At 43.3% G+C, this 15,387-nt stretch overlaps 1 protein-coding gene across 1 annotated transcript in view; it reads right to left on the minus strand.

Annotated features, from left to right (window-relative positions):
• Positions 1–242: 242 nt before the first annotated feature.
• Positions 243–15,387, minus strand: part of igdcc3 (immunoglobulin superfamily, DCC subclass, member 3) — a 63,833-nt gene continuing 48,688 nt past the window's right edge. The window contains exons 7-14 of the mRNA XM_030045949.1: positions 14,762–14,927; positions 6,379–6,626; positions 5,215–5,379; positions 4,142–4,330; positions 3,451–3,555; positions 3,021–3,156; positions 2,292–2,499; positions 243–1,451 (exon numbers count right to left, since the gene is read on the minus strand). Coding sequence (XP_029901809.1) covers positions 1,359–1,451; positions 2,292–2,499; positions 3,021–3,156; positions 3,451–3,555; positions 4,142–4,330; positions 5,215–5,379; positions 6,379–6,626; positions 14,762–14,927 — 1,310 coding nt within the window. The 3' untranslated portion in view covers positions 243–1,358. The remainder of the gene's footprint in view (positions 1,452–2,291; positions 2,500–3,020; positions 3,157–3,450; positions 3,556–4,141; positions 4,331–5,214; positions 5,380–6,378; positions 6,627–14,761; positions 14,928–15,387) is intronic.

Consider the following 15,387-nt stretch of genomic DNA (forward strand, 5'->3'; position numbering starts at 1 on the left):
GCACACAGACTTCAACCATGGAACTGTTTCTTAGATACATATATGATGTATGTATATTACTTTATGTCTCTTCCTGTCCAATGGAACATTTTGTAGCATATCTCACTTAGCAGTAAATAGTCCTGAAAATATCATCAGCGGTGCAGTGCATCTCTAACAGTCTTTTCATTCAACTGAAGCAACTAAAAAAAAAAAAAAAAAAAAAAAAAAGACATTATGGTGTTTAAATGAAAGAAAAATCTTTAAAAACTTAAGCACTATGGAGCTCTATAAAATGTCTTTACAAGTAGAATTCGTACAACAATGTCACCAGTCTGTCAACTTGCATGAGGTACTGACATATCTACAAACACCATATTCATCAACAGAGGGAAGCCAGGATCTCACAGGGGGCAAGGGGGGATATTTCATTATGCAATAAACAGACAAACAACAACAACAACAACAGCGACAACATTAACATTGTTATCATGAGGTAGAACATTAACTTCAGCGTTTGGAAGTGCTTCATGTTGGATATTCTTTTTTTTTTTTTTTTTTCATTTCACCTTGACAAGCAGGAGAAGAGTGACAATTCTTGACATCTGAGGTAGTGCGGCGCCTGATCTTGTAATTTACTAACCAATCAGTTCCTCTACATGTAAAGTAATTGAACACAGGGGAAGGTACAGACCCAAAAAGCTTCCCACAACACATTCATTCCGGCTGAGGTAGGTTTTTGTTGAATCCTAAGGTTCACATAGCCAAGTCTAGTGCCTGCATGAAGGCCAAGAACTAATAAAAAATGCTGATATCACTGAAAACAAAGTCCTGAGACAGAATATATCAAATCCCTGGAAGAAGGCCTAGGTCTTCTGTAGATGAGAAGGTGGAATCATTGGTAGGCTGAGAGCAGGCAGCAGGAGTCTTTGACATCCACAGAAAAGTAGAGATAAGACCAATAACTTATAACCACTTTGACATAGAAGTGATATTTATATATACTATATATAAACTTAAAATAAAATCAGCATTGTGAAACAAGGACATTCTGGGGCCTCTATTCTGTGTGCTGCCGGCAACCAGAAAATTAAGTACCAAACTGTAAAAATAAAGAGAGCATATGAGTGGTCTGCCAAGCTAGATGTAGCTGTCCATCTGAAGATAGCTCTCCGATCCCAGGCCAAGAACGCTCCAGTATCCAGTCCTACATCTCCTAGAACCACCTTAACTTACCAAAAACAAACAAACAAACAAAAAAAAAAATCTTTGCACAAAAGGAAACACTACTATGAAAGGAAACACTTGTCAACCTGAGTGAGAGAAGAGTCTACGTGGACACTGTGGACAGTGCCATGTGAATTGGCCTTCATACGTGGTTAGCCTTGGTCCTGCTCCAACGTGAACTCGTCTAGCGGTATCGTGGACAGCTGGGTGTCATTCAGCGCGTACGAGACGAGCGAGTTCTCGGACTGAAAACACACAGACACACACACACAACAGCGGTGTTATTATTGCAGAAAATGCAGCTGGATTAATGTGCAGTCATTTTGTTTCATGTTTTGTTTGTTTCAAATTTTTCTTAAAACAAGTGGAAAAAACCTGCCAGTGGAATGAGTACATATTCCCTTTTGTTCCCAATGCAGTTTCGCTTGTTGCAGGATTTTTTTCTGGGAACAAGCAGTAAATGTACTCATCCAAAAAAGAAACTTGACACAGCTGAAAATGAAAACTGTGCATAAAACGAAACACAGGTTTTATGGGTTTATTAACCGAGAGACTCGCAGGTGATCCTGTCTCTGACATTTGTGATGTGATCCTGTTACAGGATTTGAGTGACATTGTAATGTCTCTCGGTTAACAAACCCATAAAACCTATGTCAAGTGTCTGATTTTCACCTGTGTCACGTTTCTCTTTTGGAGGAGTATGTTTGGAAACAAGGCAGAATAAATCAGATCAGCCCAGTAGTACCACAAAAGTGACATTTGATTCAAGAAAAATCTCAAAATTTTAACACTGACTATAAAACCTATGGAGCCCCCCTGCGGTCATCTGAGAAAAAAAGACCCATGTGCACTCTCGGTTTAGAAATCTGTGAGCACATCTTACAAACATGATCTCTGATTCATAATCTGTGCCCTCAAATTACAAATCCAGGGGCATGGAATCCATCCCTGGCCATGGCATTGTAATTGTTCCAACATGGGTCTGTTTTTTCTCTCAGATGACCCCAGAGCGGCTCTGCAGACAGGGCATGACATGTTAATAAGGACGTTTTTTACAGTGCTCCCTATCAGGACTCGGGACTCACCATGCATGTGCCTTGTGTGCTGGCACCAGTGAAAAGTCTTTCAAGCTCGTTGCTGTCGACGATCGTCTTCCCTGCACTGCCATTGGCGTCCATCTCTCCCCTGGCAGCCCCGTTGAGCCCGGAGGCCCCCTGGGAAGAGGAGGAGGATTCGAGCACTGCACTGCGCCCTGCCTGGGGGGTGGCCTGAACTGTCTTACACATCATTAACCTGGGGATGAAACACACACACAAATATGTCAGAGTTTCATATCCCTGACAGACCCTCCTTGATCCTGGAAAACAATGACATACTTGTGGATGATTTCTTTTCTTTTCTGTGTTGCTCTGGTTCAATCTGTTGCTGTTAGGCATACAAAAATATCCCCTTGAGCTCTGATTTCGCTTACATTTCCCCTGTAAGTAGCTTTGAAGTGGATTTTTTCCATATTGCATAGCAATATCACATGCATATCCCCTATCTGCTAGTTGTAGTGCTCCATTGAAGCTACATTACGTTTATATTGAAGGAAACATCCAAACCCAAGATGGCGTAATTTTATGGCTGCACTATCACATCAAATAGAAAACTTCTAGATTTTATATACACATTTCACTGTAATTCAGCAAAACATATTTTGTATCTATGTATACCTTGGGATTTCCACTAAAATTTAAAATAAAGTTCTGTGGGTTTGAACAAAGCCCAGCTATGAAGCATGCGTGCAGTCAAGAGGTGAAATTCACACACACCTCCCCCTGTAGCTGAAGATGAGGAAGAGCACACAGAAGATGATGCAGGTGACTCCAATGTGTATGCCGATGATGATTCCTGTGGTGGAGGTCTTGCTCTGTTCGTCTTTCACACAGTCGCACGGGGTGTTCATTTCTGAGGAGATACAACACACACACACAACGCATTCAACCCAACCTGCACAGCTGAACACAAGGCAGAGACATGGTGCATGCCGAAGAGTGCAAAATATGTCAAAATGTGCATCACGGACTGTGTGTGTGTGAGTGTGTGCGTCTGTGAGAGCCAGTGTAGTGCAAGGGAGAAATGTCCTGCAGTCGGTTTGACTGTGCTCAAGGAAACAGATGACATGTCCAGCTACTGTAAATGAAAATGTTTAAACTCTGATGCAGTGATGTGTGGCAGTGTGTGGTTGTGGCAGCAAATCACCTGATTTCTCCACTCCCTCTCTAAGTGACACAAATCGCACAGTGGCATTGCCATCTCCATGTTGGTTGTAGGCGAGCAGCTTTATTTCATAGACCAGTGCAGGATCTGAGGAGATGAAGAGAAAGACAGATACATTCAAGTGATGAAAGACATTTGAGCACAAACAGGTGATACTATTACCAAATACATTTTTTTTCAGTTGGGTAGAAAATGTATTTATTAAATGATGCAGCAAACCAATAAGTTTGACCTTGATGAGACTAGATCTGCTTATATGTTGGCTGCTGCACACACATTTGAATTCATACATCACTGCTGCACATACACAGATTTCATCGGGTTACAAATAAATATAACCTTCTCTACAGAACATATAAACAGATCTAAGCAGATGGAACAGGGAGGGAGGCGGGTTACATAAAACAATGAACAGTAGCACACAGAGAGGCAGTGGTGGGGCGGCAAGCTGCAACCTGTCGAGGTACACATTTTAAAAGATTTTGAGTTTAGGAAGTGAAATGATGACTGGTTAATTCTGAAAGTTAACTAATCTTCATTTCCTGACTGAACTTTCATTACAGTGAAGATTAAGGTGACAGAAAACAACAGCTTTTGACAAAAAAACCCACAGATGATTTATATCTAGTCATGCTACAGCTGCAGTTGCTGCCCTGTGTGCCTGGTGTCTCACCCAGCTGAGTGATGTTGTAGTGGGTAGTGTTGCGAGGGAAGGTAATGGGTCCAGTGAAGAGTGGAGTGTGGGCCCGTCTGTAATACAGTCTGAAGCCCTGGTGCTGGCCCATCTTGGAGGACGGCTCCCACACTGCCTGGACCACGCTGCTGTTCACCACCTTGGTGAAGAGGGAGGGGGGAGCTGGCACTGCAACAAACCACAGACCATTAAACAACACAGTACTACAGCACAGCGCTAGTAACACATAACGTTCAACATGACAGCTTTTTTTTTGTATTTTAGGAGACCATTTGAACTGTGACTTGTTCAGCGCCACATAGACAGTGGCAAGTTTTTATACAAATTCAACAAAAACCCCTGTGTCTAAAAAGAACAATTAAAAGGACAACTTTTGACTTTTTATTTGTTAATTTCACAATATCACTGTTCATAATGTGCCACATAGCAATTATCAGGGTCTTGTTCACATGTTAGAATCAGTTCTTAACATTGCCTGAACTGAGGTAAACTTCTTAATAGAGAACACAGAAGGACATCATCTAATTCAATCAAGGTCTAATTGAATCAGTGTTGTAAAAACCTAACAGGGGAAAAGAGCTGGAAATTAGCAGTAGCTATGAACTCTGTGTGCAGCACATCAGTGCCATGTTTTGTAACAGAACTATGTTGAATTGCATTGGCCCCGTCAGATAAAGAAATGAATAAAACGCTCCAAAAGCAATTTAAAATAATTATCAATTAAGCAGTTAAGATACTATTAAACAAGTTTGTTTGCAATTGCTTTTTTTTTGCTGTTGCTTTTTTTGGAGCCTCTCCAATTAAAAACTCTGTAGGATATTTTCACTACGAGCAACCACTGCTGATTACTGATTACTGAGAATGTGTGCTTCTGTGTATTGTGCGCATGTTTGAGTAAATAAGTAATTGTGCATTCATGCATGAGTCTCTGTGAATGTTCCCTACTGAGGTGTGTATACTGTGTATGTGTACGTGTGTGTGTGTGTGTGCTTGGGGGGAGGGGAGGATGAAAGAAAAGAGAGCAAAAGCGTATTGCTCTGCCCAGGGCTCACCCTCCCCAAGGGTGCTCTCGGTGGCACTGTCAGACGGTTTGCTGGCCCCGCGGGATGTGTAGGCCTTCACGTAGAAGGTGTAACTGGTGGAGGGCTCCAGATCCCCAATGACCTGCTGCAGCGTCACCTTACTCACTGCCTCCTGGTATTCCATTTCCAGTGGGTCTGAAGGAGGCAGAGAAAAGGAGGGAGGAGGGGGAGGGGAAGCAACAGAGGGAGAGGGAGAGAGAGAGAGAGAGAGAGAGAGCAGAGGACAAAGTGTGGGATGGAGGGAGGGAGGAATAGAGATAGTGAGTAGTGAGAAGCAAAGCACAGGGAGGAGAGGCACAGGGAAAAATAAGGGAAAACGGGTTGGGGGTGGGGGGGGGCAAAGCCATGAGAATGGTTGGAAAATAAGATAGAGTGTGAAACAATAAATACAATCTGTTTCTGTCATCATTTTATGGTTATTGCCCATTTCACTGGTTTTTACCCTGTCAGAATAGCTCTGTTAGGTAATAGGTAACCTAATGTAGCCCTGGGTGCCTGAATGACGATGCCTGGCTGAATTGCATGTGTGGTGCAAGGTAAGTGGAGATAGAGGGGGTAGAAGGGGGAGTTATGGAGGATGGGTTATAGCGTTTTATTGCCCTTAATCCAGAGACACCCACCCATAACCACTATCTAGCTCCAGCTCTCAAACCATCGGGCCATACCATCTTTGGAGGGTAATTAAAGCAGATCCTATTGGTTGGCCCCTGGGGCCCTTAATTATCCATCTGATAGCACTACTGAGGAGAACAGCAGCTGTGACGAGGAGACTGCAACCACACACACACACTTACCTACAGCCGAAAACACATCCACATACATGTGCACACCAATCAGCACACATACACAAAGCCACCTCACACAGTTCCCATACATACATTGAGCTGCTTTAACACCCTCAGCAAGCAAATATTAACATGCCACCATAAAATATAGTGTCATTCAATTATCAATTAAAAGCTTTTATGGCTCCTCTGGAGGGATGAACATGGCAGGGAACTTTCTCCCTCTCCTCATCATATCCGGGCTCTGGTGCAGCTTTCATGTAACAATGAATGTTTCATCTGTGACTTATTCCATGTAATCTACATTATACTGTTTGGATGTGGGTCGTAGAGGTCGGTGCAGCCTCACCTGAGGTTCTGCGGATGTGCAGCACATAGCCAATGATGTCCTGAGTGTTCTGCTCGGGCTCCCTCCAGGATACCTGAATGGTGGTGGGTGACAGGGCCTCTGCCTGCACGTGTGTGGGCACACCAGGCAGTCCGTCTGCCCAGAGCACCGTGAGGCGGGCGCTGGCCTGTGTGGAGCCAGCGCTGTTCTCAGCGATACACTGGTAGATGGCCTCATCATCCTGGCTGATACCATATATCGTCAATGTACTGTGGGAGCAAGAGAAGAAAGAGAGGCATTAAGTGGCAGTGGAGGAAAAAAGAAAGAGGAAAAGACAAAAGAAGCCAAGGAGAGAAGGTGGGGGAGGAGTTTTAGAGCAACTGTCGTACAAAGCAATGCACAGTCAAACTGAGCAGCATGCCGTGTGTCAGCTTTCTCTGACACATGGCATTCAATTGTTGCATCACCACCTACAGCATGTTCAGCTGCATTGACAGGAGGTTCCTCTTTGAACTGCTGCACAAGGTTTCTTCTTGCTTTTTTCCTTGGATTTTTTTTCCCTCAAAGGTTGTCTTGTGTCTGTGGTAGGTGGTGCTGGTTTAGATAACTTAGATCTGGCTTATTTTCTATGAAGGCCATTGTCGCATGTGATTGTGCTGAAGGGCTGTAGAAGTGAACATCACTTGAATTTGCAGGAAATGTATTGATACTACGGCACTGACAATGCTCAGAGAGTATTACTTAATGGTGACACATTTCACAAAAGCCTATCGAATAGAGAGCAAAAAAGCAAAATAATGCATGATGAATGTGACTCAAGGTATGTGCTCAACACAACATATTCAGCTGTGTGTGTATGTTTTCATGAGTGACAGGGATTTGACACACACAGCACTCGCACATGCAGCGCTGACAAACTCACTGGTCTACTAACAGAACTTAGGATAGAAAAAAAATTAAACGCATTTCAGTATTTCGAAATGTCATTTGCCAACATCAGTAAAACCTTTCATCTGTCCATGTGAGCATGTGCACAAATCCACCCACAGAAAATCCTTTTTTCTCAATACCCTTCCCTCCCTTCCTTCCAGCATCCTCCTCTCACTCCATCATACCTTCACTGCTTGGTGCTCTTTGTCCCCATCTTTCAATCTGTTTCATCCTCTTCCCTCCCACCTGCCTCTCTTCTTTTATTGAAGAAATGGGAGGGGTGCTGTGCATACATGTGTGTGTGTTTGGTAGGTGTAATTAGACCTGAATACATAATCTAGCCCTCTTATCCTGTTTGTCCTGGGGTAAAAGAAAAAAATAAAACATTTAACATACTATGGAAATGAGGCCGGGTGGCACATAACATTTCTTCATGCGATCTTCATGCCAAGACCATTTGCTCTGTATTTCTAAATGTGATACTGACGGAGGGAAAATGGCAGGCGACATAAAACGGATAGAGTTACATGATATTTCTGGAACATGTAAACTTGAAGTGTAGCCTAATTAGACTATTCCCTTCATCCATTTTCTCTACTGCAAGACTGTCTAGGGCTTGGATTTGGGAAGAATGATCACATTCTACAAATAAAGGGAAGATGTCTTGTCTCTGTTTCTCATGCCGTGGCCTTAATTCTAGGTCTTCATGCTACGGCCATGCTACTGTTTCATGGCTCCTTTCAGCTGGTAAGAACATCCTTCCTCTTAAACTGATTTACTGAACATTTGAGCTAACGTGTCGTTGCATTCCAAGCTGCAATTTCCTGCAAGAAACATGTATGTTATTGACCAAAAAAGAGAGAATTAAATAACACGGCCACGTGCGGCACACATAGTCTATTATGGACTAAATAGATAGCTGAGATAGTTTATTGCCCCAAGAGAAGAATTTCTTTTTTCACGGATGACAGGGACGACAAACATGACTTTGTGCTAAAGACAACGACACGACAGCAGAGTGATACATCAGCGGCACAGGCAGCAGCACAACAACACGACATTACATGGCACTCTGCATACTGCAGGCTAAGACTGAGACTGAGACTGAGACTACCTGCTGAATCTGTGAAGTAGGAAATGAAAGTGTCGTGTTTCAGCTTGACAGACAACTCTGCCCTCACACAGTCACCAGTGATGGATTTGTAAGGACAGAGGCGTGTTCTTCTAGGTCAACGGGCATTATGGAGTGAATCATTCGATTACCTTTTAAAAATTGATGTGCTGTGACACAATTGTGTCTGTTCAGTGGATCAGCACAGGCTGCGGAGTGGGAGTCCTTATTTTCTTCGCTCTGCCAGGTGGATTCAATCTGAGTAATTATCAGGTGGGAGAGGGCCTTTCCATTTCACCTCCTCTGAGCCAATCTCACCTCTGACCCTTTGGGTGGCAGCAGTCGCTACCCCTTGGCTCGCTGCTCAACCGGCACGTTTCTGACAGCCTTTCATATCAGCGATGGATGGAGTGTTTTTGGACAGGCAACCTGACCAGATGCCAAAGACACAGCAAAGAAGGCCCCCAGGGACGCCCTGCCGGATGTCACCGGCCCTGGGCCCCTTGATTGTATAAGAGGAATTGGTACAGTGGTGGTGCTGTACAACTCCTTACACACACACACACACACACACACACACACACACACACACACACACACACACACACACACACACACACACATACACACACACAGATTGATGCTGCTGATGTCAGTTATGAAATTCCACACCTGCTGGTAACATTTCTGCCCCACTTCCTGGACCCCTGGCTAAGAGGCTTGATGTTTGACCATTTCACCACAGACTATAAGAGACGACCAAGTTTGTGTGTGTCACGTACACATTTCAAGAACTTGACTTCTAAGTGGTTGACTTGTATTCTATTTTGCAAAAAACAATAAATAAAGCGTACTTTGTACTCCGCTATATTTTATGACTCTTGCTACTAAACCATTAACATGATGACCACTGTTTTGTCACTGCAGTAAGAAAACCAGCCGCTGAGATCTCTTAAAATTCCTTCTCTTATACCAGTGCTTTTCAAAGTGGGGTCGCTTGCAGAGATGCTGCTAGTTTAATTTCACTATAACCTAATTCACCAGAAATTGTTATTATATGAAAAACATGAGTTATTATTTGAAGATTATGTTTTCATCAGCTCATTGAAACATAACACAAAGAGATAAATCTTTTAATATCTGGGTCCCTAAAGCAAAACCATTTCAAATGGACATCCACGGCTTAATGAAAAACAACATGGAACATGAAAAATTTTGATAATACACTTACACTTAAGATTTTTTTTTTATGGTCGGCAGTGAAGCTGTGGCGTCTTTTTCCTTGGATTTTCTGTTTCTGTACATAATGTTCTTCTATATCTATTAAGCACAGTCGCTGTTGCTGCTCATACAAACTACACAGCTCTTCTATTCACTCAAAACAAACAGCTGTGGTTGCTGCTCAAAATGTAGGGCACATCTCTTCATATGTGCCATATAACAAAGGGACAGCAGCATGAACTGGTTGTAGGTGATCGACCGATCTGTTATCTATTTCAATTTGGTAGATCTACCTTGATACCATCTTAAGATAGATTGTTTACATGAACATATTGCCGATTCCCACTGTCAGTAACACTGGCTGCACTTCAGAAGACATTTTGTGCATTTTGCCAGGTGGTATGGTTGTAACTACGAAGTTCTCTGTCAAGGAGGCTTTTCAAGATAACACTAAAATAAACTTTTTCCCAATCTGTCTTCTAACAGATTCACAGTAAAAAAAGATTAAGATATGAGAACCTCATCAATGGACCTTTATTCATCTTTTATTTTATTCTCATGGCTCAAAGTTATCCTGGTGTGATAGTGTCATCTCTAATTTCAAGAAATGCAGCAGTGCTGTGGGAGTGTCATTCTCTCCATCTGCATTAATATGCAACAGACAACAGCTGAACAAAGCCACCAATGGGTCCTTAGATAGACAGATTGTGAGGCAAGAGGACGAGAGCGAGAGAGAGAGAGAGAGAGAGAGAGAGAGAGAGAGAGAGAGAGAGAGAGAGAGAGAGAGAGAGAGAGAGAGAGAGAGAAACAGATTTTGGAGTTATATGGCCTGTATTTGGGGTATTTGCTGTCCTGTCCTGACAGACCGAGTGGTTGACACCATCATTTACTCATCAGTTCAAGGCCACTTCACAAATTGATGGATAAGGCTGTGGGCCAGGGGAGTGGCGGGCAGTGGAGGGGCCTTGGAAAGGGTGTGTTGTTCAGCTATTGAGGCTGTGTTTACCCTCTGTTGTCACTGAGCAGCACCCATTCAAAAGCCAGCGTGGCCATTCTGGATCTAGCAAGAGGGAGGAAAAAAAATTGGGGACAAAAAGAGAACAGGAGGAAGAGGTGGGGAAGGGGGAAGGGAGGAGCGATGAGCTGTCTGTGGCCTGAGAGGAGGGAAGGGCCCAGGGATATGACTGATTGCAGGCTGGGTCAGAGTTCAAGGCCAAGGCCCCAGCTCTGTGGAATGGGGGCAGGAAGGGGATGTGGGGCACAGAGAGGGGGCGCAAACAAGAAAGGCAGGTCTGGGTGAAAGAAAATGGAGGAAAAAAAGAAAGAAAGGAAAAAAAGACTCTTTGAAAACATTCCACAACAAAATGTCCAGGTCTGTGTGGTACCCTGCTCCGTCAGATGTTGTACCTTGATTACAAAGCAGACCAAGGCACTCGCACATACTATCTGAACAAATTCCCTGTATCTATCGCTTTAATACTGTAACATTTAAACCTTGTTCACACAGAACTACAAGGATGACAGTTTCCAAACTGTAGTGCTTAGATTAGAAATACACTCATAGGACATTGTTCTCATAGAGAATTAATGCAAACCACGACTATGACACTGGACATAGAAGTTAGTTGTTTACCTCTGTCTCATTCAGGCAGAGGTAAACAGCATCTGCCTGAATTAAACATGCCAAAAATTCAGCATCTGTCACTTTTCAACAATACAGGTTGGCTTTCAACTCCAAGCATATTACACTGCCTAATCTGGGATCATAGCTTGTACAAGGTAGATGATTACAGCAGCCAGCTCTAGAGAGGCTACTCCCTGTACATATAATTAGCAGCAGCTCTTAGAGGCTTCAACTCCAAATAGTAGCCACGATAGCAAGTTTTACAGCAGCCTGGTCAGCAAAGGCTGGTAATGAATGGGGTAACATTAAAGCTTGTAGTGTGTGCATGTACATGCATGCAGGTGTGTGTAAGCTCCCTCTAAATCTACTTTATATACAGAATCATCACAAGCCACAAATTTCACACCAAATCTGATCTCTGCTAAGCTCTGTCCAGTCCAGCTGGGACTCAGATCTGTCGAGATACGACAGAGGCAGCGCGAGAGCCAGAGCAAACACCCAGCAACACCCTCACCGGCCACCGCTGTTTACATTAGCAGCCAATCACAGCTCACACAGCTTTTCACATTAACTTTCACATGGCAGTGCCTTCCGTGTGTTATGTCCATATGTGTGCAGTGTGCATGTGGATTAAAGGAGTAAAAGGACAGCATGTGCACGCATTTGCATGTTTGATTATGTGCGTGCACAAATGAGTGATGGTGAGTCAGAGAAGGCTATTTGCGTGTGTATGAGCATGTGTGGGGCTCAGTTGCTCTTTGATTAATGTGTGTGCATGCATGTGTGTGAATGAAATGTACAATCGATTCCCCTTGCTTTCCTTGTCCGATTTGCTGTTGAAGGTCAACATCATGAGAGATGGCCGCGGGTAGAAACCCACTGCATGTGTGTATCTCTGGAGCATTTCCCTCCATTTTTGTGCACGCCTGCATGTGCACATATACACACACAGAGTCATACACACCACACACATTAATTAAAATCTCTCTTCTAGGTATGTTGCACATATAGCTGAGCTTCCCCTATCAGATTCAGTAAGCATATATGTAAGAATGGAGTCATTGTGCTGCCCCCAGCAGTCGAATAGCATTTGCATATCATTACTTTTGTTTTCGCTTTGTGAGGAACGATGTGCCCCGTACCATAACACTTTCCATCCTTTAATACCTCCAGCTCACTAGAATGAAAACACCCCCAGCCATAGGAGAGGCAAAAGGCTTTAGGTAAAACTCACCTTGCGATGAATTTTCACAGTCTGCTTGTTCTGTGAACAACCCTGGGGAAAAGTGCTTTGCACATTCAGACTGTGCATTTAGGACTCTCAGGGAGATTAAGCTGGAGACTGCGATAATGAATCAGACTGTAATATCTCCTGTCTACTTACTGCACTGCACAGACCTGCAGTATCAATTGTTGAGAGGCACGTCAAGCCTCTCTGTTTCCTAAATGGCTGACTGCATCCCCTGGTCAACTAGCTCAGTTTATGAGCTAATTAGCTAATGGTAGAGCTCAAACTGAGCCCAGGCTCCTTAGCCAATCACAGGGCACGGTTTGTGATGCATGAGATCCCTGTAGCTCGTCATACTCTAATGGTGGCAAGTGGAAATACTGTGATGCTGTGACAAGGCTACACACTCTCCCTGTCTTCCTCTCCCCTCATTCATCCTTCTCGCCGACTCATCACTTCTCTTTCGACCACCCGTCCATTTTCTCTGCTTTCCCACATCTCAGTCTGGCCTCTCATTTGTTTTCTCCCCCTTTCCCTTCCTCCTTTGTTAGTCCCTCTCTCCATCTCTCTGACTAATATAGACTGGTGGGAGCAAGTGGGAGTGGAGCAGTGAATGTAAGTGATTGAAGCGTCTCCTCCTCTTTTCATTCACGACACTGACTTTGCAAATATAGATTTTTTGTGCATTTCAAATGTAATCACTTAATATTAGGCTTTATGAATAATATCAACATATATGGATGATTTTATGCAAAGGCCAAAAAGGAAAATGGATCTTGCCGTGTGTAGAAATGTATAACTCAAAATCGCTTGGAGTGGGTGTAGCAGTTTAATGCCATATGCCCAAAATAAATTAACACATTGACATTTCTGATGGGTAGTAATAGCAACAGACTAAAACAGATCCTTTTGAAATTACACCATGAAAGCAGCACAACTCACTTGCTATTATCCTGAGGCTATAAACCATGAATCTGTAAAACAGTAGCACCTTTTAGTGTATCACTGAGCTTCAATTCAAACAGCCCTGACTGCATTAATCAGCTTTTTTCTGCCTTCGACTCAGGAGCATTATGGAGCCTAACTTTTGGGTGCGAGCAAAACCCGGATGGAAGATCAAGTTACCATTAGCTTGCTAAATTGTCTCTAAGGTGCTACTGCAAGACCACGTGACACAATAAAATAAAAACAGCCTTCATGGTCTGAGGCGCTAAGAATGGTAAATGACAAAACTGGCTCCTGGGCTCTCCTCCTCCTCCTCATGGACATTCCAGAGGGCCGCCTTGGGAAAGCATCCAACAACCAGATACGCTCCTCACATACAAAGGCACAGATAAATGAAGCTCATGTCTTGCCAGGCATGCATGCCAGCAGCTGTAGCATTAGAAGCAGCAGATACACAGAGAAACGGAGTGTCTGATGATGCCAATGACCAGATCAAGCCGTCCCAACCGTCGCCGTGCTTAGTGCTGTTATCCATATGGGTGATATGAGTTGGGTCCAACTTTGTGCTGATACGGTGCCAGTAGCACAGATATAGCTACTACCCTGATGGTAATAAATGAAAGCTGTGGGCAGGCTGTGTTAAATACATGATTTGCATGTATAAGATGGTAGTGGCCAACAGATATCTGCAGAGTAAGGTTAAATTATAAATGCCCTGTTGTTACATAATGCAAGGAGTCTACATTGCCTTGTCTAGGTATGACTGCTCATCCAAGCGTGGCTATGCGATAGCTAGGGTTTGACTGCTGCAGATTGTTTAAGACCAATATTGATTCCTACCGATAAAACCAATACTGATTTTTATTAATTTTTTTTTTTAATTAAGCTGCCAATAGCAAAGATCTTGCGGCAATATTCAATGTCTTTAAATCTGAGATTTACTCTTACTAGAATGAATCTCTTTTTAATGAGCTGTTCCAATAAACAAAATGGATGATGAAAATATTGCAAATACAAAGTACAAAGCTGAGGAAGATACAGTCAAAAAACATAGAATATATAAACAAGAGTGAGAGGGAAGACATGGACATGCCGATATCTAATATAAAAAAGAAAAGAAAAATATCTGATATTAATGGTAAACAGATAAATAAGTCTAATCCTGATGATAGCGACCATACTGTATTGTATATAAAACTGTGTCTTTTATGTATTTATAAAGTGTGTAAAATCGATAAATGCAACAGTGTTGTTGTATATACGACTATACATCTGCTGCTGTGCATTTTTGTGTCTATGTATGAATACATGTACTGTGTGCAAGCATGCATGGAAGGTAATTAACCTGTTATTGTTCCTGAGCTTGACGTGTCCTCCAGGCTCCAGAATCTGCCCATTCTTCAGCCAGGTGAGCTGTGGCACAGGCTCGCCCTGCGCTTGGCACGTGAAGATGGCGGTGGTGCCGACAGGCCGTGCAATGGACTGTGGAGGCTGCACAAACTCTGCTGGGGCTGGGGGAGGAGGGGAGCACAGAGAGTCAGGAGAGATGGCCTAATTCTGTTGCCACAGAGACTGTTCTACCACGGCGTGAGAAACAAACGAGTGTACGATTTGAGCCAGATTGATTGTCTGTTTTCCCAAAGCTGCAACATCTGAAAAAAGGAGCATCAGAAAATTGGGAAGAAAGAGAAAGACAGAGCAGAAAAAGACAGAAAGACAGAGGACAGAAAAAGTCAAAACGGGGAGGAGGAGAAGGCAGCTAGAGTGTTTCCAGGTACCAGCCTTATGTGATTTATCATGGAGAAATTTGACCTACAGAGAGAAAACATTGTTAAAAATCCCTATAGCTGAGGATCAGTTAGCTGGATTATACTGGATATCAGATCAATGTCAGCATGGGGAAGGGGGAGAGAGAGAGAGAGAGAGAGAGAGAGAGAGAGAGAGAGAGAGAGAGAGAGAGAGAGAGAGAGC

This window comes from Myripristis murdjan, chromosome 3, assembly GCF_902150065.1.
Source record: "Myripristis murdjan chromosome 3, fMyrMur1.1, whole genome shotgun sequence".
NCBI classification, from domain to species: Eukaryota; Metazoa; Chordata; class Actinopteri; order Holocentriformes; family Holocentridae; genus Myripristis; species Myripristis murdjan.